General features: G+C 39.6%; 1 protein-coding gene across 2 annotated transcripts in view; it reads left to right on the top strand.

Annotated features, from left to right (window-relative positions):
- TPH2 (tryptophan hydroxylase 2) overlaps positions 1 to 25176 on the top strand; it is a 93212-nt gene that overhangs the window by 41025 nt on the left and 27011 nt on the right. For both annotated transcript variants that reach the window (XM_089526814.1, XM_089526816.1), the window contains one exon: positions 3211 to 3337. In XM_089526814.1, the coding sequence (XP_089382940.1) occupies positions 3211 to 3337 (127 nt within the window). The remainder of the gene's footprint in view (positions 1 to 3210; positions 3338 to 25176) is intronic.

The raw sequence follows: 25176 nt of genomic DNA, 5'->3' as shown, positions 1-25176 counted from the left end.
CTCTAATATTCTTTCTTTTCTTCTAAATAAGTTTTTTGTATAGTCATAGTGCTGATATGACAGGCTATACCACTTCAGCACTATAACTCCGAAAGGGAGGAAAAAAGGAAATTCTAGAAATATAAAGAGAGAATGCTGGTCAATGGGGAAACTTTGTTTTGAATGTTTGACCACAGACAAAAACTGCTGAGCACCCAATGAAATCCACTGGAAAAAATGTAGACACATCTCAAAGTGCTCAATAGATGCTTTATTATAGAGAGTCTGCTTCATTATAGAGAAAGACAAATGTGTTCCAGCTATTTTATGGCCTTCTTCAGAGACTATATAAAAAAACATAAAAATAAAAAGACAGCCCATAATTAAATAATAAAACATACATAATGTTACAAAAGAAAGGTCATTTTTAACTTTGTAATTTTCCTATGGCCCATATGTACTGATATGAACTGCAAAGGTTGAAGGTCATGCCCCCATTTGATATGTCACTTGTGGGACTGTCCAAAAGCATAGTAGGGGGAAATGAGGCAATGGGTACAGACATGTCACATGCATCCTGCCCTGTATTGGAGACTTCTGGGACAGAAAAAAATTGCAACCCCATCAGTGGATATAAAAACATGCAACTAGTACTGGAGCAATAGAGAAAAGAAACAGTATAGGAAGAATGTTCTATCTGTCTATTTATTTATCTGTGGAGATTTTCTGATGGGGATAAAAGCCGGGAGTAAAAGGCATACTCCCAGCAAAGTCATGCAATCATGCTGAAGTTTTGCAGGTGACGTCACGCTGATCCATGACTTGTCTCAGGTTGGGAAGAGTGTAGTGTAGTGGAGTCTCCTTCCCTGGAGGTCTTTAAACAGAGGCTGGATGGCCATCTATCGGGAATGCTTTGATTGAGATTTCCTGCATGGCAGGGGGTTGGACTGGGTGGCCCTTGTGGTCTCTTCCAACTCTATGATTCTATGGTTCTATGATGTTTATCACACTATACTCTTAAAGTGCTACTATTCCACTTTGACTCCTCTAGCTGCCTCCTGTTGCATTCTGGGATTGGCAGTTTTAAGGAGGGGTATTTAGAATTCTCAGGCAGAGAAGTTCTCTGCCTGAGAATTCTAAATACCCCTCCTTAAAACTGCCAATCCCAGAATGCAACAGGAGGCAGCTAGAGGAGTCAAAGTGGAATAGTAGCACTTTAAGAGTATAGTGTGATAAACATCCATGTTTCTAAGACCCAGGAATGCTCCAGCAACAAACCCTTCATGGGACTTCCCCTTGAAGGGTTTGTTGCTGGAGCATTCCTGGTTCTTCCCGGGAGAAGTCTAGGATCAGCGCGATGTGTATGAAAATGTTCAGCACCATCACATGATTTTTCGGGAATATGCTTTTTATTCCCATTTTTTCCCTGTAAGAAAATCTCCTACCTACCTACCCATCTATGTTGTTGTTATTTCATTTTTTAAAATGACTTTTCTGACTTAAGGGCATTTAAGGAGACCCAAAACCCCAAATGGGGTTTTCTTGGCCAGATTTGTTCAGAAGGGTGTTGATCCCGCCTTCCTCTGATGCTGGGAGTGTGTGACTTGTCGAAGGTTATCCAGTGGGTTTCCATGGCCAAGCAGAGATTGGAACCCTGTTCCAACACTTTAAACCACCATCTCTCTCTCACACACACATACTCTCACAGATATGTACAGATACAGGTCCCACCAAATCCTGAGGTTTTTGAACAGTCTGGAGGAATTCTGAGAGTAGGATGTCGTCTGTGCCAGATTTGGCCTAGTTTTACTTCCCTAGATACAGTATGTGCTGCTGGATATCAGGAACTGACCTTGCAGCCAAAGCATGCATTCTACTACTCAGCTTTGAGTACTGCTTTGCTGCTTTTGAAAATAAAAGGTTACAACATCTAATAAGTCAAGTTCCAAAAGCAACCAACTGAGGTAATCCAGTTTCCTCAAGTGTATTCTCACACTTTTTTGAGAGGAGCTCTTAGTCCCGAACAGAAGGAGACATTGCAGTGGATTTTGAAACATGAATTTGCCACCTACAATGCAAGAAAATTTGGATTGTTGTTCAGATAGCAATGGGGTAAACCTATTCCCAAAAGTGAGATCTTTTTTTCAAGAAGCACAAGGCAGCAGCTGAGAACTGAAAAGGATGCTGAGTCTTTAAGGCTTCAGCTCTTTTCATAACCTCATCATGTCTGTTTCTGTATTGTCAGAGAAAAGTGAATACAAGAAAAAAGACAAACCAGAAACTCCTGCTTGCTACATTACTACTCTATTGTCCTCTTCATGCATAGTATGTTCCTTGCAGTCCTCCCTGTGATATAGATGGGTTGATACAAATAACACAAGGATCCACTTTTGAATTCTGCTGTTTTGATTACAGTGGAAATAAAGAATGGAATGGGAAGCAAACATTTTTAAAAAAACCTACAATTGAGTCTGGTGTAAGAATATATCTGTGTGCCTGCACACACACAGGAAACATATTTTTGTGTAGACACATTGGCCACACAGCAATATACAACAAAATCCAAAATCCACAACAGAGTGATACCTTTATTTAGACAACCAAAAGTCACAAAATACATAATGCATTTTTTAAAAGCTTTGTTGGCTTCTTCATTTTGCAAAGATGTTAAATATTATACAGGAGAAGAAAAGTGACAATGTTGAGTCAGAGCCCTCTAAGATGTTACTGCTGTTGTCAGTTAAAATAGGGATCTCAATGAAGCCGCTCTCATTCTTGGACTGAGGACAAAAGGCAATAAAAGACAGGCAATAACATTTCAACTCTATTAGCAACAGAAAAGTAACTTCCCTTGAGATCCTGGAGTTAATTCCTGGAATTAAGACATGCAACAAAACCCAAATCCACAAAACTGAAGGCATTAACTCCTTGAGGTTTTTACCGCCAACAAAAGGTAAAACTTTTTCATTTGGACTATAATTGGCAAATTTTACTTACATAACAAATACATACATATGTGAGACACAAAGTCTCACAAAATTGTTTATCAAATATTTATCTGTGTAATTAAGCCCTTTAACCATTATGACAGCCAGATTAGTGGCTTTTTTTTTGCTGTTGTTTAAGAAAGCATACTGAACAATTTCAGGATCCTTGGAGAGGTTTGCGTGCACTGTACCCTATGATACTTTTTACACATGTACTAAATTTGTAATTTGTATTCCATTGCAGGGATACATGCCATGAACTCCTGGGACATGTGCCTCTGCTTGCTGATCCTAAATTTGCCCAGTTTTCCCAAGAGATTGGACTGGCCTCCCTGGGAGCATCTGATGAAGACGTCCAAAAACTTGCTACTGTGAGTCACTAAGTTATAAAGGATGCACTTTCCTTGATCCTCAGAAATCTGTCACATTTATTCAAAGAAAGTGTTTTTCTCAGTATGATGACACAGCAAGCTGCCAGCTTCTCCCAACCTAAAAAACCCAGATGCATTTTTTTTCTGTGACTGGTTTATTATAGTGTATGTATGCTACAATGCATGCTTGTGTATCCACAGTGTGTGACCATAGGCAGCGGCTACAGACAGTGAAGGCAATAGATGAAGTGTGGTTTCCATACACTCTCCTCCTCTTTCCCCTCCTCCTCCTCCTCCTTCCAGCAGCAGTTTCTCTAATGTGTCTGTTTGTGTGTATATGCATACCTATTGACTTATGGTGACCCCATGAATTTCCTAGGGTTTTCATAATTAAGGAATACTGAGAGATGGTATTGCCAGTTCCTTCCCCTGAAATATAGCCTATAGAATTTGGTATTCATTGCTGGCCTCCCATACAGGTACTAACCAGGACTGACACTGCTTAGCTTCTAAGAGCTGAACAGATTTGTTGCTTTTAGGTTATAGCCTTTTCAAATACCTCTAAGGCAGAAACTGGAACTGTGTGGACCACTAGCTATTTCTGGACTGCATTTTCCATCAGCCTTAACCAGTTTAGCCAATGGTGGGGAATGCCAGCAGTTATGGCTCAACAATATTTGGAGGACTTCATATTTTTTAAACCTGTTATAGAATGGAGGTTTGGAGCAATTTGAAGTAAAAATCCTGGACATTTTCTCCCAATATGCTTTTAGAAATGCCACTGTAAGTGCAGTGTGCGTGCCAGTGTGTTGTCAGTGGAAATAGAGATTTAAAAAAGCACACAAAAAAACTCCAGCATGAATTGTGAGAACTGGTCTCACCATTTATTGCAGTGTTATGGGAGATCAATGTGGGCTAGTTCTGTCTGATGTGAGTAGTGGTTCATATCTGTATTAGCGTTTCCTAGGGTATTCTAGGAACAAGGAGTTACTGGTATGCACGTGAAATAACCCTCTTTCTTTAAGACTTTTTATGAAGAGAGTCATATACAATTTAAAACTGTCCATTGTTTAAGTCTTTGAACTACATTTATGGCTCTTATGGCTAGAAATATATTTCCCCTCAATAAATAGAATGTTTGGGAAGACTTTGGGAAAGTTACTTTTTGGACTACATGTTCTAAAATCCTTCATCCACAATAGGCATGATGTCTGAGGGGAATTTTGGGAGTTATAATCCAAAAATAACCTTTCTGCCTTCAGATTACAAATAATGAAGAAATCTGCAGTGCTAGTTTCCAGGTGGTTTTTAACGAAGCATCTAATAATGCAGAAAACACACGGTCAATGTGCAGTTACTGTATGTGCCATGAAAAGCAGATCAGCCAAGCAGGAATTTGGACATATTGTGATAAAAAAGTACAAAAATCAACAGGGAGATGTAGCATGAAGTTCCACCAAGTAGAACTGTACCACATTTCCTCTCTTGCACCAATCTACATTTTACCTGTTGCAGTCTTCCCACATGGCCATTGACTGGATGGTAGAGAGAGTGTATTTGTGGATAGCAGAGAAGCATCCAGCTATGTTCTTATAGCATGCAGTATATAATATAGCAGGGTGCAGCAATGAAGCATCATCTGAGACTTCCCAGGAATCTTATAAATGTCCCAGAGAATGATGTCAGTGCTTTCTTCCAGCTGTAAGAACACAGCCAGGCACTTCTCTGCCATTCTGTCTGCTCTCTACCAGCCAGGAAATGATCACGTCGGGAGCAGGTTGCAGCAGGTAAAAGTTAGTTTTTCTAGAAGGAGCTGGCAAATGCATGAGGTTGATAGAGAATTTTAACTTCTACAATGGCTGATTGATTGATTAATTAATTAATTTCAAAACTGTATTAAGAAACAAGATAGGAAGAAAATCAATTCATTCAAGATATGGTGCTGGAGAAGAGTGCTGAATATTCTGTGGACAGCCAAAAAGACAAACCAAAAGAAATAGAACAAAACTAGCCAGAAATCTCCCTGGAAGCCAAGATGACAAAACTATCATACTTCAGACATGACATATTGGAAAAAACAATAATGCTAGGAAAGGTGGAAGGAAATAGAAAGAGAGGAAGGTCGCATGCTAGCTGGATGGACTCTACTAAGGAAGTCATGGGTATGACTTTGGAGCAGGGGTAGGCAACCTGCGGCCCGCGGGCCGGATGCGGCCCAGCAAGGCCTTGGGACCGGCCCCAGCCCAGTCCTGCCGCTGATTGCCATCGGGGCCTTTGGGGGGCAATTGTCTATAGAAGCCTCAGAAACATGCATTTATATTAACATTTTTTTAAAAATCAGCAAATTTTTTCACGTGTCCTCCATTTTTTTTTAAAAAAGTGTCTTTCATTTGAAAATTTTGTCCTACATTTGTCCTGGTTTATTTATATATTTAATTTTTAAAAAAATTTATTTATTTATTTATTTATTGGCCTCGGCCCCCCAGTTGTCTGAGGGACAGCAACCCGGCCCCCGGCTCAAAAAGATTGCCTACCCCTGCTTTGGAGGAACTAAGCAGAACAGTGGGGGACAGGCAGTCTTGGAGATGTCTCATGCACAAGTTGCCATTGGTTGAGATCGACTTGAAGGTGATTAACAACAACAAGAACAACAAATGTTGGACTTATACCATGTTGGGAAATGTAGTTCTTTCTTGAGGATCATTAGAAACTCAGGAAAGTAAGCAAGATTGTTTAATCTTACTAGCAGAGTTTACATAGCGGAATATGAGGTAAGCAGGAAAAACTCAACTAGCTCCACTCCTCTCCCAGCCACATGTCCCCAGTAAAAACACAGTCACTTGGTTAAAAGTGAAAAAGAAATAAGTTTACTTACAAAATCATGTGTATGAAGAGATACACAGGTCTAGCTTCATGTTGCAAGAAAAATGAGGTAGAAAACATGCATCCCAGAAAGGTGCTACCCCAGCATCCTTTCATCACCTCCGGACACAGGAAAGCAGATTAGTAGGTAAGTTTAGTGCTAATGGCGACTCATCCTTGCTTTCTTCTTCTCGAGAACAAAAGGTTAGGTGTCCTCATGGGTAAACAGGAAATGAGGAGGGGCAATGAGTAGGGGTTGTTAGTGGGCAATAGATACCATAGACATGGATTACTAGAAGGTCTCAGCATGCGAAGTTGCTATATCCCAACATACCACCATAACAGAACAATATCCTAATTCTTTCTGCTGGTTCTATGAAAGTGATAAGCAGCTTTGATGTCTATCTGAACTTTTACACATGCAAGAATTTATTAGTTTTTTCCTCAAAGAGCTGGACAATGCTTTGCACTTACAATGGACAGTCTCTTTAGGTGCATGGAAAATGCATGAGGACCCTCAGACAGGTGCCCATTGGGCTTTGGATGACAACACATTTAAAAATGGTGTCTGTGTTGTATACCACCATATGCACGTCTACCACTATGGTTGGTGCATACAGTCAAAGTTGGGAGAGACCACAAGGGCCATCCAGTCCAACCCCCTGCCATGCAGGAATATACAATCAAAGCACTCCTGACAGATGGTCATTCACTCTGTTTAAAAATTTCCAAAGAAGGAGACTCCACCACACTCCAAGGCAGCGTATTTTGTCGAACAGCTCTTACCATCAGTAAGTTCTTCCTAATGTTCAGGTAGAATCTCTTTTCAACATCAGAGTTTGTGGGGCTATACTTTTGTAGTGGTGGTATACTTAACCCCCTTCTTTTATTTGTTAATTTCAGTATTTAGGTCAAAAACTTAAAGTCCATTATTCTAGAAATTAAGAAGGCAGGGTTTTGTGTACCAGTCTTCTGCTTCTTTCTCTACAGCACTATCTACAAATCTGTCCAATTAAAGAAATTGCTGTCAGGCACTAATTGGCTACATTAAACTCTTTCAAGTTTTCCCCCCTTCTCCTTCTACTTTGAAGCTGCTTTTCAACCTCTTCTCTAATGTATTAAAAACTCCAACCCCCTCCTTTCTTTCTTGGTAACAATTATTGTGACATTTTAATCTATTGCCAGGGAATGAAAGCTAAACAATTTCTGCTCTTTTTTTTTTACTGGCCTGTGTGCAGAAACCTGTGGGAATAAATTGCTTCTGAAAATGGAGAAAATTGAAGTTTTGCAAATAGTTATGGAGCTCATTTTTATAAATATAAATGATTTGGCCTTGACTGAATTATAAAGGAAGCCAGTGCTATGGCAAATGTCTGCCTGTTTGTATCTTCATATATTTGCTTACATGTGCCAATACAATTGTGCACATGAGAAAACTGATGAACATTTTCACTCATGAGAGAAAATTAAATAACTTTTCATTTGACTATATTGTCACCCTAATGAATCTGGGGCTTTCTTAAAGCTTAAAAGTTCAGTTTTCTGGTAATTTTTTTCTTAACCTTGTCTTTTTTTTTTTTTTTTTAAAAGCCTTTCTTCATAGAATCATAGAATCTTAGAATAGGAAGGGGCTACAAGGAACCTGTTATAGAATCATAGAATCATAGAATCAGAGAGTTGGAAGAGTCTGTTCTACTGTCAAACACCTCTTAGAATCATAGATCATAGAATCATATAATTATAAAATGGAAGAGACCACATGGGCCATCCAGTCCAATCCTTTGCCATGTAGGAATACACAGTTAAAGCTTTTTCTGTCAATAAAGTCTTCCAAATGTTTAGAGTTTCTTTTACTCTAATTAGATTCTATTGGTTCATGTTCTAGTGTTTGGAGCAGCAGAAAATAAATTTACTCCATATTCTACATGACATCTCTACAGATATTTAAAGCTAGATATCATGTCACCTTTCCAGTCTTCTCTTTTCCAACCTGAACATACCTATCTCCCTAAGATGTTCTTCATAGGGCTTGATTTCCATCTTGGTTGCCCTCTTTTTGGCATGTTCTGGTTTCTTGATATCTTTCTTGAACAAAATGCCCAGACCTGTACACAGTATTCCAAATGAAATCTGATCAAACCAGACTAGAATAATAACACTACTTTCTTCTGTCTGGATACTATATTTCAGTTGATGCAGTCCAGAAGTGCACTGGCTTTTTGGCTGTTGTATCACACAGTTGACTCATGTTTAGCTTGCGGTCTGCAAAGAATCCTAGATCCTTTTCATATGTTCTGCTTTCCAGACAGATGTCACTAGTCCTTTCCAAATCCTTCCCATTATCTGAAACCTCTTCCTGGGTAACAAAAGGTTAAAATGAGTGCAGAGGTTCAGTTACATTTTAATGAGGCTCAGTGTCATGATGATGAGATAGTAATTGCAAACCTTCAAGATGCTTCTGAGCAGAGGTAATAAAATGCCTTGAAGCACCATAAGGGCTCCCTTTTCTCTGGCTCTCTCTAAACAGACCGTGAGGACCTTCTGACAAAATATCACCTAGAGCCAAAATGTCTGGTCAGCAAGGCATGTGGAAGCTGGACAAAGGAATCCAGACTCCCAGCTATCCAGGAACAGCAAGGACTACAAATTCCATCTGATCTGTGAGTAGCAATAGGCGAGTGTATTAGTTAGTCACATCAGGTTTTTAAAATTCCTTCTCCTGATTTGGCTGAAATGATCAAATATGTCTGAAACTTGTAATTCCTAACCTGTGCTTGAAGGACAAGATGGTCCTTCATGTAAAGAGATATCTTGTTGCTATGAAGATCCTTTACTTAGAAAACTTTAATAGCACATTGTCAGACAAATATGTATTTCTCATAGTTCTTTAATCCAAAGAATGAACATTGCCTTAGCTTTTAAGTCAACAGAATATTGGTTGTATTCAGAATAAATGAAAACAATCCATAGCAGGTGGAGCTGAGCTTTCAGAGATATGTAATGTGAATGTGTTGGCCTGAAGTACTTGGCCTGATAATAGACGCATTGCAAGCCTGCCCTTCTTTTCAACTGCAAAATATTGCAGCTGCTGCTTCTGTACACTAAGAAAAGGTCATAGGAACAGCCTGAAAAAGTTACTTATGTAGACTACAAATCCCAGAATCCCTCATTAATTGTTTGCTATTCACCTAGCTACTATGCCACACTGGCAGTTGAAATATGGACTGCCACTGATTCATCTGAAGAGCAAAACTGTTTCACCAGTATCACATCCACACCCATGTGGTATGGGCATCTCAGACCTATGATGTCTTTACTGTGGCTTTCCCAAATACTTTGGTGCTCTGTGAAGAGGCAAGTGCTAAAATTGGTTAAGGAGATTACTACACATGGCTTTTAAACCATTATTATAGTAATAAAATCGCACCTTTGGTGATACTTATCACACAATGTTCCCTCCGACTCATAGCTCTTGTGTAAGCCAAATGTGGTTAAAATATTTTTACATTTTTATACTCTACCATTGGCACATAGGTACCTCTGGGTAGGTACCAAAGTGAAAAAAAGTAACATCATTTATTAATAAAAGCAGAGAGTGATGTCATATAGGAGCAAATAAAATACAATTTAGGGTTGCCAACTGACATAAGGGACAGTTGTCCTGTCTCTTTCAAGATTGTGTGGAAAGGGGAATTTCTGCAGCTGACAAGGAAGCCCTGCTGAAATTTCATTTTCTGCACAACTGTGAAACGGACAGATGTCCCATCTTTCATTCCATTTGGCAACCCTGCAGTCAATCAACACATTGATAACAGACAGCTGAAATGTACGGTGAACAATAAGGTTTAAAAATCTTGGAGGAATAACTAGTGTAGCCTATATGGTTAGTGTTGTTGCTCTTTGTGACTTTGGAGATAAAATATGTAATGAATATACAGAACCACTGCAATTCTGCATCACTGCTACTCTTGACTTCTAATAGCTGTGGATAGAGTAACTGCATATGATCTTGCAATTCCTGTTTGGAAAATATTAGTTAAATTTTCGATGCTCAGAAGCACAAAACACTTGCATGGTTCAGCTAGGCTGGTCCTACAATTAAACAGAGTGAGCATCAGGCAGCTGATTTTGGATGTGAACCCTGGTCTCCCTGAATCCTAATCCAATTCTACACCATATTGGTTCTGTACAGCCACGTCCAACTCTGATTTATATTGAAAGGGCCTACACAATACAACAGTATGGCTTTGAAGTCCTATAAAAAAGATCATTTGCTTACCATTGCCTTCCTTGGAGGCTGAGAGAATGAGACTTGCCCATGGTTAATCAATGAATTCCCTTGACCAAGTGAGGAGGTGAACCCTGGTCTCTCAGGCATCTAGAGGGCACCAGCCCAGGAAAAGTGTTGGGAATTATTATTATTTTTCTGTACATTAACAGTAAGTTAACAGATTTCTTCCAACAGTTTGCTCTTCTCACCAGTCCAAAACATCAGAAAGATGTATAAAGAAAATACACGCAAGAACTGAGAAATTCTGAAGTATATAACAAGCGCATCCTGGATGTTTTATGGTGATGTTTTCGAAGAGCTTGTATAATGAGCATTACCCAGCATGTCAACTTTCTGGCACAAAAACGTAATAGATTTTGATATTCAAGTTAATAAGAGAATAATGTGAGCCTGACAAAGCATTTGCATGCTCATTATGTCTGCTATTTTCAGAGGGAAACATCATCATCATTAAGAAATTGCAGAATAGGCAATCACAGTCCGCGGCTGAAGTTCAATCGCTCATGCTGTGAATCTGTGATCTGCCAGAGTAGGAGGAGGAGGAGGAGGGTGGCAGCAGGGAGAGAAAGGGGAAAAACCCTATCAAAATGAATTCTGTAGTCTTTAGGAGTAACTGAAGTGATTAGTTAATTAACATAGGTCATAGTGCCTATATTTGCTTTTGTACATTATAATATATTGTAACATAGAAAGAAGAAATCAAATTAGTGAAGACATCTGTGTGGGTGGAATCCTGACCTGATTAACACAATTCATTGGGGATGAAAATTCAATCACAAGCTTTCCTAAAAGACTGGATGAAAGTATAGCTGTTGTTTTGCCTTAAATTGCCAAAAATGCATTAGTTTATAACCATTATAAGATATAATTACTTTGGGTATAACATTGTTTCTTTTAAAAACTGTATAAGCCATACCTTTTAACAGAATACACTTCTAGCCTACAATCTTTAGCATTCCAGGCTTAACTAACAAATCAAAATGAATATCACAACAAAATCACGAACTCTTAAAAAAATAATAACATGAGTTGAAGAAAAATAAACAATAACTGATTGCAGCTGCCTAACAAAAGTATAAAAGAATTCAACTTTCAAAAGCGTAGCTGGAAATGTGGGCTTTAGATTGTTTGGTAAATATTGGCAGGGGTGTACAACTGGAGTGAGAAAACTCTGACCATAGAAATGTTTTGGGTGACCAACATGATCAAAGCTCTGGAAACCAAGCCTTATGAGGAATGCCATAGGGAGCTGTGTATGTTTAGCATTGAAAAGAGATAACTGATAAGTGACATGATAGCTATCTTCAGTATCTGAATGGATGTCATGTAGAAAACAGAGCAAGCTTGCTTTTTGCTGCTCTGGAGAACACAAACCAGTGAATTCAAATTACAAGGAAAAGATGCCACATAAACATTAGGAATAACTTCTTGTTAGAAAGAGCTATTTAACCATTGAATAGACTACCTGAGAGTATGGTAAGGTAAAAGGTAAAGGTTTCCCCTTGACATGAATGTCTAGTCAGAACTGACTGTAGGAGGTTGTGCTCATGTCCATTACTAAAACAAAGAGCCAGTGCTGTCCAAAGATGACTCCATGGTCATGTGCACGGAATGCTGTTACCTTCCCACCAAAGTGGTACCTGTCCATCTACTTACATTTGCATGCTTTCGAACTGCAAGGTTGGCAGAAACTGGGACTAGTGACAGGAGCTTACCCCATCATGCAGTGCTTGGGCCTTGAACTGCCAGACTTCAATTGTTAGAATTGGTGTCTTAACCACTAAGCCACAGTGTCCCACCACTACCCATGTGTCCCATCACTGCAAGCATAGTGGGTTCCCTTTACTGACAGGTCTTTAAATGTAGATTGGATGGCAGGAGGTTGGATTAGATGGCCTTCTTGACCAGTTCCAGCTATGACTCCAGCTCAACAAAGTTCCAATCAGCATGGCCAAAGGGAACAGGATTCTAGGAGTCCAACACTATCACTCCAAAACATTCAGAGGGCCAAAATTTTCCCAGTCTTGATGTATTCGTGATATTCTTAGTTTTGAAGCTAAATGAAGAGCATCAGGGCTGACTGCACGGAAGGTCTTGCTCCCTTCCTCTACCATCCTTGGAAATAATTAGGGCTTCATCATGAAGCTCTGAGTGACTCATTATTCACTGGGGCCCTTACCTGCCAATTGTGTTTAGTGCTGGAGGAAGCTTTTCCAAAACATATCCCTGTTTTTTCTTATTTTGCTTGCATATTCCTCTTTCTTTCCAAACAGGAACCTCTGAATTCTGAAATCAAACAGTGCAAAAGACAGCTTGCCCTCAATGGGATTGATGGGCAAATAGTTGTCATTGCTTTAACTACTAACCAAACAGACAGGGAGATGGTATAAGAGTTATGATAAAAGTTATGTAGTGAGTTCTCAGGTGTGGCAGTATTCAAGTTGTGGGCCTCAATAATCGAACTACATTAGAAAATTCTTATTACCTGAGTAGGAGTTTCAAAGCCACCATATGAAAATGCCCATCATTGCAGCTTGTCAAATGTGGAAGAAATACTTCCAAGAGACATCAGAAGTCTTCTTGGATCAAATTGCAACATGCCCTCATTTTGCTTCCATTTTGAACATTTGGTATAATCCAGTTAGTAAGTTAATTCATGTCTAGTGGTGAGGAAGCATGGCCAATGTTCTTCAAAAACATTTGAAGGGCACATTTGCCCAGTCCTGCTTTGAACTTTAGGTGTTTCCTATCTTTTACTTTATAGGAAAAAAACAGCTCCTTGGCATGCATTGAGAAACTAATGGCTAATTGTGTGATGCTGAATATGTTCTCACTTCCCCATTCTTGTCAAGAGGTGGTCTGTGGAATCCTGTAACACCTAAAATTGCTGTTAGAGGTATCTCAGCATAAAGCATATTATACAAATCTGTCCCAGAAGCTTCTTCAGCATGGATGATGGTGGTTAGGCTCCTAATCACCAGGAGAGGGCACAGCTGCTATATCAGATAAAAGCTGCCCCTACCATGGCTTAGACACTAACTTTGCTAGTTGAAGATCTTGCAACAACCACAGACTGTGTAGTAGCAATTCTGGGATACTTCCTATAAGTGAAACCATTTCTCAAGTTTCCCCATCAGTGCCATGTTCTGAATTTCAGTCATTAATTAAGAGCACTGTTACTTTTTCCTCCTGTGTAAGAATTGTCTTTCCTTTGCCTTTGATAAGATTTGCAGGAAGGTCTTCATAAAGCCACATAAAGCTAACAGCAGCTTTTAAAGGAATTGTTTAAACAAGTTGAAAGGATCTCAGGAGGGCCTTTTAAAAAAAGAAGAACAATATGTACATGCAAATGTGTACTGGGTTATGTGGTATCTCCTGATCTCTTTCAAAGGCATGGAATAAAACTAATATCTATCTGTGGGCTTTGATTTCTGACTCATCTCTGATTATCTGGTTATAAAGGGCAGAGATCTGTTTCCTTAGGAATTTGCAGAATCTGTCACTACTTCAGGTTAAGGGACAGGGCAGCAGCAGAGTAGCAATGGAGCGGTTGGAAGGAGATGCTTATGTCTGTAGTAGCCTTTGGCCAGATGGCAATGGGAAATATCCCTCTGTACCACACCCTCTCAGGCTCATTTAGTAGGAAGAAGGGAGAGGGCCTTCTCAGTGGCTACTCCCAGGTTTTGGGACTCCTTCCCTAGAGAGGCTAGGATGGCCCCATCCCTGCTGTCCTTTTGGAGGCAGGTTAAAAACATTTTGTGCCATCAGACTTTTTAATCTAATGAGGTTTTAAATACTGTGCAAGTCTGATCAAAGTTTGTATATAGTTTTAAGTACATTTTAATATTTTTCATGTGTAATTATTTAAACTTAACAAATTATATTTTTTAAAAACTTTATATTTATAGTTGTTAATTCTTTTGTATTGTCTTTAAATTGTGCTGTTTTAAATTTGCTGTTAGCCACCTTGGGTCCCTGTACTGGGAGAAAGGCAGGATAAATGAACAAAATAACAACAACAATGAAAACAATAGCAACACAAGAAGTTGCCTTATATTAAACCAGGCCAATGGGCCATTTAGCTTCTTCTGTCAACTTTGATTGGTAGCAATTTCACAAGGTTTCAGGCAGGGTATTTCCCAGCAATACCTGATGATGCCAGGGAGTGAGTTTGGAACATTGTGCGTGCAAAACATGTGTTCTGCCACTGAGCCATGGCTGTTCCCCAGAGAACAATGCTAGTGCTTGAAAACTTGTAAAATCAGAACAAGAGGGAGAACCAATCAGAGACATAATTTCACCTCTTCAGTGTCTGCACTTCTCTCCCAGGCAATATAGCTATGAACATTCAGATCTCCAAGGAAAGACTAAAGCACGTATGCTTCTTTTCAGCTGTGTGGATCAAAGTTAATTCCCCCCCCCCCCCACTCAATGCAAAATAGACTCCTCTTAATATCCACTGTTGCTGTATATTAAAGAAGATTGTTTTAATCACTGTCCACTGTGAATGGTCAAATCAAATTTGAGTTACCTGATTCTTTTTCTCTGTTTGAAGCTGCATGTTTTTATTTGTCTGGATAGTTGAATGAATGAATAAAAATTGGATATAATATGCTCAACTATATGTCTTGGGTAGGGCTTAATGAATTACTTGGTGATACAGTTTGGAATGGTTAGCATCTTAGCATTAAAGGACACAAGGGATGGATAATGCAATATAATTTCTGAATTTTTTAATGGGATATGTGATATGATCTCTTTGTCAGAACAGCTTAATGGAATTTTTATAAACTCAGCTTTCCCCTTGTAGAACCAAATGGGAATTTGGCTGTTGTCTTGAGTTCCCTCTGAAACAAATTTTATTTTCATTTACATTTAGCAGCTTGATAATATGAAACTCTGCACATACAAATGAATGCAAAACACAACCCTGTATTATTTATTGTTTTGTCATGGGAATAGAAGGGGTAGGTGTGTGTGTATGCATGTATAGAGCTGATAGAAAATTGCATGATAATCTTACCGCAGTATGTGATTAACGTATAGCAAAATATGCCTTCTTAAAGCCAAAACATGCTGCTGAGTTGAAGCCTTTGTTTGGTGCCTGTGTGTAATGAATTATCTTGAGAAGGTATAGGAATGGGACAACTTCAAGTGGAACTTCTTTTCCCCCCTTCTGAACCACTGATCAGAGCCAGTCCTACCATAAGACCAGTGGTTCCCAAGTGTTTTGGACTTCAGCTTCCAGAACTCCTACCCAGTTTGACCAATAGTCAGGAATTCTGACTATTGGTCCAAAACATCTGGAGGATCAAAGTTTGGGAACCACAGCATTAGAGAGAGTGAAGCAACAACTCCTGGTAATAGATACTGGAAGGCAGCTCTAGCTGCTTTCTGACTTGGACCTTCGAGATAGATGTTTTCCTTTGTTGGACTCACATAACTCTCACCATCCCCATAAGGTGATCTACTGTCTAAGGTGTGGAAGAACACTGCTGCACTGCCCGTGCTGAAGAAAAATTCAACTGCCAGTTCAGTCAGATTCTGTACGTGGGCTAGGGAGGTGCACCATTTTGTTCTTCACCTTGGATAGCAAAACATCTTGCATATAATCCAATTTTTTTAAAAAAATTGGGAGCCAGACATGCCCTTAGAAGAGGAGTGGGCAACTGTGGAAAGCTGGTGAGGCACATTAACCCCTTCAGGAGACCTTGGAGGACTGTACCTCCACTGCACTTATTCCCACAAAAACATTTTTTTTACAAATTCACCCCTTCACATGCCCACAACACCCATATTTGGGGGCCTTCCTGGGCCATTTTAGGCCTTTTTTTAAAATAATAGAGGGCATCTTTTATTTACCTTTGGGGGCCCAGGGGACCTCAATGCCTGAGGAAAATTCCCACCACACTTCCTAGGGGCATTTGGGAGCATTTTGTTTGACCCCTGGGCAGGTCTCGGAGGAAGGCACAAAAATGGCTCTAGGAGCACATGTGGCTCAGAGGCTGCACTTTACCCACCTCTGACATAGAGAAAGTGGAATAAAAATAGCTTCAGCCTTCAACCAAGATAGAAGCAAACCTCTTTATATTTTCAAAACCTGTTTTCCTTTCTTCCTCCTAGCACACCCAGGGTGATTTTTGCTTACTCCATAATTTCTATGGGATTACCTGTTGGAACATTATGTGCATGTCTGAGTAGGCATCTCCATCCTCATTCAGCCTCAGGACATCATGCAGACACTATTATTTCTATATTATCTGGACTCCTCCTGCTCTCTTTTTGCAGACCTTGAAAAATCTTCGCTATAACTTCAGAATCCCTCAGCCAACATAACCACTTACCAACCTGACCAAAGGATTCTGGAAACAGTAATCCAAACCAAGGGGTAGAATTCAGAGATATAGCTGTGTTCATCTGCAACATCAGTATGCAAAGGGATGTTGTAGCACCTTTGAGGCTAATTGATTGAAAGAACTTTTACCATAAGCTTTTGTAGACTTCATTTACTTCCTCAGATTAATAGAGTGAACTAGTGATCAGGAATCACCTTTATGAATAGCCATAGAAATGCAAAACACGTGGTTATGGTGATGAGGTGGCAAGTTCAGTTTTAACTATAGTTGTTGAGAGACTAGGCAGGAGAGAGAATGTTGCCTAAGGCCAGGGTGGGTCCATATGAATGTTGGAGGGAGTTTTGGAATGTGGTCTGTGCTGGCTAGGAACCAGAAAGAAGATTCGATAAAGTGGCTAAGAGAGGCTATATGAGGCTGGGATGTTAATCAGTGTTATAATATGTATAGCGTCATTGGAAGTCATTGTCTTTGTTCAGCCCATTATTAATAAAATGGAATTTGTGGATACATTTCAATTCAGATATTTCTCTTTCCAATCTACTTTGTAGTTTTTTTTTGTTCAAGGACCACTGTCCTGAGGTCAAAGATGGAATGCCCAAGAAGAATGAAGTGTTCTGCAAGTCTTTTTTTATTCGTATACTTGTATTCTTATTTCTAATATCTGATTTATGTCCATTTACCTCTGATGCTGAGACTGACCTGCTTGTCCAATGTAGAGCACTAAAGGGCATTGTTGATAGAGAATGACATATATCACATTAGAGGGTGAGTAAATAAAAGTGCCTTTAATATTGTGAATTATGTCATTAGGTACTGTGAAGACATTTCCTGAGCAGAAGTGTGGGCAAAGTTGGCATCTGGGTTTATGTCAAGGTCTTGTTCTTGTCTCCTAATCTTTGTTATGTGTCCCCCTAGGTAAGTAACTGTTTGAGACTGGGAGGCTATCTCTAGGCAAGTAAAGGCCTGCCACCAAGAAAGGGCAGTGTCATTGATCAAAATAGGTTGTGGTTCAGTGATGGTATGTCCAAGTAGTCTGAACTGCATGTGACCACTAGTGGGGTTCTGCAATTTCCGCTCTTCATTGTCTCTTCTATCGATAATAGATTGGTCCTGGGTACAGGTATTGCCTTGTTGATTTGTCTATTATTTATTTATTTCATATGGTTTGTAACTTGAAGAATGCTTGTTATAATTCTATGAGTTTGACATCTCTGTCTTGTAGGTCTCAGCAGATGTGATTGTATCAGAGGGCTTGGCTGTAAACTCTGGATTTGGTAGTATGTTCAGGATGGAAACTGAAGGCATGTATGTATGTGTAGCAGTCAGTGGGTTTGTGATATAGAGTGGTACTCAGATGTCCAGTGTACAGCTGTATGGTAGTGTCTAGAAAGTGGACATGTTCTGTAGATAGTCCCAAGCTGAGACTGATAGTGGGGTGGAATCTGCTTCTGGTGGGATGTTCTGTGTGAGTCCAAATTATGAAGATATCATCACTATATGTCAGGTTTCTTAGTGTAGAAGTTAAGGAAACGTGGTTCTAAGTCAACCATGAAGATATTGACATATTGTGGTGTCATGCATGTCCCCATGGTAATACCATTGACTTGAAGATATATGTTATTACCAAAAGTAGAGTAGATATATGTGAGAACAAAGTGACAGACCTTGGTGTCTAGATCTAAGTGGTCCAAAATGCAGGCTTTTCCTAATATGATACCTGACGAAGAGACTGGGAGATTTCAATACCTTACACATATTTTTCCACCATTTTATTTGGCCAAATATATTTAGAGAGAGAATGAGAGCACAAGCCTTTCTGATGCATTTATTTCTGTTTGACATCAGAAGTCTCCTGTAGTGCACTGCAGTCATACTGAAATCTACCATAGATCTTGATGTGTGATCTCATATTTTTTGCCACCCTGCTCTGGAGCAAATATATATGAGCGTATCTTTTTCTAAACATTTACAGAGATACTGAAAAGCCACTGGAAAGCAGCCATGAGTGAATGCCTCTTGCCTAGGTGAAAAAAAAATGTTTGAAAACTCTGATATACAGCTACTAGAAAACAATGGTTATGAATGGCATGTTAAACATATACCCTATTTCTCATTTCAAAAGCTTCAAGTGGCTTATACCTAACTCTCAGTGGTCTTCTGTCCAGAACTGAGAACACTTCTCAGATGCTCAGCTTCATCAGTGCTACAAGGTTAGCTGCTGCCGCAGTATAGACTGCCTTGTATTTCTGTTTATTTCTAAAAGGTCAAACCACTAGGTTTTTACTGTAGCTAGTTGGACAGAAGGGAGTTTTATCTCAATGAAATTTTTCCACTTTATTGGCAGTATGATCTAGACAGACAAACCTTCTGGAATTCTCTCCCCTGAGCAAGTACTGTATTATTCTTTCCATGACATGCAAACACATGACCTGTTTTTAAACAGCAGTGTGAAATTGATCTCTGGATGTTTGTCTGCTCATATAAGTATGCTTACATTTATATCCCTAAATTGTGACAGCTATTACTAAAAGTCAATAAAGCATTGACATATCTATGGAATGTTTGCTTCTAGGCTAAGAATGAATTTTGGTTGTTTTGAACAGACACATTATCCATTTTAACAGGTATGGAAATGTAGGAAGGCAGGATACTGTCTTACACTGAAGCAGGCTCATTGGTCCATGTAGTCCAGCATTGATTGGCAGCAATTCTCAAAGATTTCAAGTATGGGCATTATCACACGGGAGGAATGCCTCTCATTTTTGAAAGAAAAGGAAGTGAGGCCAATTTGGAAATGAATGCAATTAGGTAGATGGTTATCACACCACAGAAGAACACAGCACCCATCCTAAAGTCAAAGCAGTCTGAATGCAAAAGAAATTATCATATGAATACGTACCTATCATAGTCTAGAATTCGAATTAGCATCCCTGCACATGCGCAGCCAAGGCAGAATTGGATCATGACCTTTTTACACTTCTGGTGGGGCTTCCTTCCAGTTCCCATGGTTTTGCCTTGTTTTATGTTATTTGTTCTTTCATTACCCTTTATTTCACATTATTTAGGCAATTCACATTATTTGTTCATTCATTACCCTTTATTACATGTTATTTAGTCAATTCACCAATTCAAAACCACTCCAAAGTAACCTTGTACTTGGTTTGAGCATTGGACTGTGACTCTAGAAGACAGGGATCAAATCCCACTGGGTTACCTGGTGCAAGTCACACTCTTTCAGCCACTTCAGAAAATGGCAATGGCAAACCCCATCTGAATAAACCTGCCAAGAAAACCCTATGACAGGGTCGCACGTGCGAGAGAAAGCCCTGGCCAATCCCTTCCCTCCAGTTGGAGAGGATGAGTTTGCAAAGGTAAAGAGCCGGAAAGGGTTGAGAGAAGGAGTGAGGGAGACAGTGTGTGTGTATGTCTCTGTGGGGAGGGCTGCTTCATCCCTAAAACAGCTCCAGAACTCCGAGAGGAACTTTGCAAGGCTGAGAGAAAAGCTCCCCACACTCGGAGGGAGGAGGAAAGGCAGACTTTGGTGCTGATCTTTTAACTTTTTGGGGAGGCCAGAGCATCCCCCCCCCAGGCAGCACAATCACCTTCACTTTTCTGGCCCCTTTGCTGCCAGAGGGAGAAGCCAGGGAGCACAGGAGAGAAAATTACAGCCAGCAAAGGAGCTTGGGATTTGTAGTCTGATTCGAAGGCAATCCAAGGGCGACCGAGACATGTGTTCCATACCTGGCAAATTCAAATTGAGCACAACTTTGGAGTGGGACAGAATTTCTAAATTCTATATTTCCCCGAATTTACCCATCTCTCGAATGTCCCAGGATTGGGTTTGAATAGATTTAGGATTGCCTTCAATTACATGTAATAACCTCTCCCGCAAAAACGTGAAACCCCATGATTGCACCCAGGATGACACTGCATTAACCTTCCAATTTCCCCCATGTGATAACATCATATGACTCTTTCCTCGTCCTATGTAGAGATCCCTAGTATTCCCTGGTAGTCATCCATCCAAGTGCTAAGCAAATTTATCCCTGCTTAGCTTCCAAAATGAAACCAGATCATGTTTCTTTAGGATGGTATAAATGTGCAGTAATTCCATTTAGCAACATGTAATATCTCTGGGTTATCCCAAAACCTGCAAGCAAAAGAATGATTTTCATGTTCTGAAATCCCTGACATTGTTTGACCAGGATCAAAGACCTGTCGGGGAAAAAAAGTACCATCCAAAGCTATGAATGAAAGTGATAGTATTGATGTAATTTACACAAAATCCTGGCTGACCAAACTGCTAGAAGGACTTTATGCAATGAAAATGCAGCTCAAACTATGGAGATGAAACTAAAAATGTAATTCCTCCTTTGGGATTTGTCCATGACCAAATCTAACATCTAAACTGATCTTAATCGTAACTTCTGTGCATGATTCTCTCATAAAATGTACTGCTGCATTTCTTCAAAATCTTAATTCAACACCTCCCACCAGGATATTGAACAGATTCTTTCCTGCTGGGGATTTGCTTGTTTGTTTCTGAGAGTTTAAACTACTTCATTAGCCTGTCCAATCCAACACTCTGTCCTAGTTTTCTGTTATGCCTCAGCAGCATTTCTGTGAAGCCCAAATGCTGGAGTTAGCATTGTCACTAACATATCTTCTTAACCTATTACAGGTCTCAAAGAATATTTGTATTTTTCAAAATTGTGGACACCTAAGATTGTGAGAAGTTTGAACAGGCCAACTGTAAGCCAATACGAGCAGCTTAAACTTTGTGCTAAAAGAAATATAACATGCTTTTATTTTATTTTTTGTATATTCAGCTCCTTTGTGACATATTTACAGACTTCTGACTGGTAACGCGATGGTGAGTCACCAGTCAAATCTATATTTATAGCACATTTTTTTCCATATATGTTCTCACCACTGAAAAACACCCTAGCACAACTAAATTCTCTTTGAATAAGAGCTGCAAGTTCTACAGTTTGAGGGAAGATTCTCTTAATGACATAATTAACAAGAGCCCCCAAATCCACCATTTCTCCCTTTCACCTCATTTCCATAACTTTTTTCCATTGATGTATCATGCAGGTTCAATTGATCAAACTTGTGCCTTGATATTGGGCAAGTGTACATTTATTATAAAATCTGGGTGGATTCCAGTTTTTCCAGATTTGCTGTTACTTTGGGCTGTTACTGTAGACATTGATGCAAATTTGGCTTAAGCAGCCAGGTGTTCTCCCATTCTGAGCTCATCTGTAAAATGGTGGCCCACAAGCTAGTTTCCCCTAATCATTTTTGGCCACATGTTTGTGGTCACTCTGCATTATTTCTTTTCCTATCAAACCTGCGAACATACTCATTTCTGCTCTGGTCCAGGACACGCCTCTGCCTCCTTTTTTTTAACCATGGAAGGACTGCCCTTTGGCCATTGCTAAAGCTAAGCCAAGCAGCTAATTTGATGTGCACATCAAATTACAGGTATAAATATCTACCAAGCAGATATACTGATACCCAGTTATATGCACAAATGCAGCACCCTTTTAAAATGGCAAACAAGCTGCTTGAACATGTCTCTTGAAAATTGTCACTTCCTGGTCAGAATGATCATATCACCACTGGATCCTGTCTGTCCTGCCACAGCCACCACATGTTCCCCGTTCTGGAGCCAAATCTGCTGGTCACACATATGCTCATCCAAATTTTCCAGGAAAATCCAGAGAAAATTGAGATCCTTTTTCCCATGGATTAAAACCCTCAGGTGCCCAAAAGCCTTGCACCCATCATGAATTGGTCAGAAGATCATGTATTGAATCACCACCAATGTGAAGTTAACAAATGTCTTTTAAATAGTGTAGACACCTATAGAATGCTTCCATTCCCTGCTAAGTGGGTTAGGTCCCAGTATTAATGGCTGGAGGGGCTAAGCAGACACATTGGTGCTCCTTCATTGGTCTCTGCTGATGGAGAGGTGTGCAGTTCTTATGTTGCTCCGCTGCAGCTTTCCATTGTGCCAGGGCACTTGGAAAGCTGTCACTGGTGATTCATCTATTGGCAGCAGCAGATGATAGGTTGAGAGCCAGTGTGCTATAACAGTTTGAGTAGTGTTGTACTAGGACTTTGGAGAACAGGCTTTCAATCCCTGCTTGGTCATGAAAACCCACTGGGTGGAAACCCACTTTGGGATGTCACATTCTTGCAGCGTCAGAGTGAGGCAAAGGCAAACAAAACCCCACATTAGGTTTGCCTTGGGGAAGCCACAAATCGGAAAGGCATACAACAACATCAGGTGGGAAGCAGCTGACTTTAGGTCTGCTGAATCCAGGAGTTATGCTTTACTCCTCCAGATGGGCTTGCTGCAGGTTAATAAGCTATGCCAGTCATAGCATATTGCCATCAATGGAGGGAAGAGTGTTGTAGAAATAAGGATCCCAGGAGTTAGTGTGTATATTTCACTTAATACTGCCTTCTAGGTAAAGCCCTCCCAAGGCACCTTACAAACTTTACATACATAGCAAGATAATATAACTTGCTATACCTAGCAGAAACATTATATTTCTTAATAAACTATAGTACCACTTGCACGCAATGTTTCTATATCTGTCCTGAGATTGGCTTTCTTTCCTCCATCTGTGACCCATTCTGCTATGCACAGCTCATCTTCATTCCTGACTCTGCCTCCCACCTTGGATGGTCAGAAATGCTTCAATCTATTACGTTTTGTTCCAATGACGTATCATGTTTTTGCCAAAATGACACAATGTTGAATCCTATGCTGCTTCTCTTTGTAGAAGGGATCTTATCAAGTGGAGACTCCCCACTGAAAGACACGGTAAGGAGGGATGTGGTATCTACTGATTTTCCAGCCACCCATTGAAAATTCCCCCAAAACTCCCCAACAAATCCATTAAACAAGGGGAGAGGGCTGCAGCAGGGTGTGTGTATGAGGAACTACAGTCAATAACAATCAATTGCCTCTCCTCTCACCTTCCTCACAGCTTCTGTCTCATAAATTCTGTTCAAAGATAACTTAGATCAGCCCAAAGTTTTTCCCACAATCAAGGTCTCATTAAAAGTTGCTAATCTGAACAAAATATATACCCATTTAAGCAGATTGTAGGTGGATTTTACCATTAAACATATATTTTTAAAAAATAAAATCCCAATTCTTGCAGTTTTTACTGGGTAGGTTCCAAGAATCAGTCATGCTCAGTTTCTTTCTTTCTTTCTTTCTTTCTTTCTTTCTTTCTTTCTTGTTGAAATGTTCAAAGAACATTGTTACTGCATTGTTCATATTGTTGACATGTTGTGCATGGATGTGTGGGTGTATTTGTAGAAATAGGGTCATAAGAAGCAGGTCTAACTACTGGAAAGGTGGTTTCTCCTTGTTAGCAACTAAATTAGGCCTCATGAGACCAACTAAAATTTTAAATGAATTCATTATTCATGACCCAGTGTCAGGTGGTGCAGTCAGCAGATCCTGAGATTCTCTTGACATTGCTTCCCTGTGCTTATCTTTGTAAACAGTCACATAAACATGGCTGTTGTATTTTGTATCTGCTATCGCTGTAGCCAGGATTCAGACCATATTTGGGTGGCATGCTTTCAAAATTAATTCCAGTTAAAAGATAAGTTTAAAACTCTCTGTTTATTTTACACAAATGGGGAAAGAACTGAACAGTGCACTTCAACAAATAGAATATAGGAATTAACAGGTGAGAAAATACAGATTTAATAGAACCAGAGCAAAAATGTTACAATCATACAACATTTCTTAAGCCTACTTCTGTTCTTATGTGATTTTAGCATTATTAGTTTGTCTTATTAAATCTGTTAAATCCTGTATCCTTGTTGTTGACATGTTTACTTAAAGTATCACTTCTTAATTCTAAGTTAGGAAATGTGACTTTTCCCTTTGAGATGCAATAAAATCCACTTAAGCTGAAGTATTACGCACACTTATATGTTTTACTCCTTTTCTGCAGTCTATAAATACCATTAGCCTTTATACTGAGCTGTTGATGTCTCTGAAGCTCTGGGAAGAGAGATCGCTAAATTAAAGCCCTTAGAATATGAAATTAAGTATGGAGAAGGTCCTATTGAACTCAGTGAGGCTTACTTCTGAGTAGCAAGTACTTACACTGTTAATATCTTAGCTTGTATGTCATCACTGACAAATACTATATTTGGATTCATGAAATGAAAGCCTGAAGACCTGAATATATTCTGACAAGCAATTTTAACTGAAACCTTATGTCCCTACTCTATTTTGCTCATGCTTAAAAACAACAGCAACATATTTCAATTAGTTGGAAGAAGAAATT

This window comes from Sceloporus occidentalis, unplaced genomic scaffold (assembly GCF_023333645.1).
Source record: "Sceloporus occidentalis isolate IW3139 unplaced genomic scaffold, rSceOcc1.0.p SCAF_5, whole genome shotgun sequence".
Lineage (NCBI taxonomy): Eukaryota > Metazoa > Chordata > Lepidosauria > Squamata > Phrynosomatidae > Sceloporus > Sceloporus occidentalis.
This window is presented reverse-complemented; position numbering and strand designations above follow the sequence as displayed.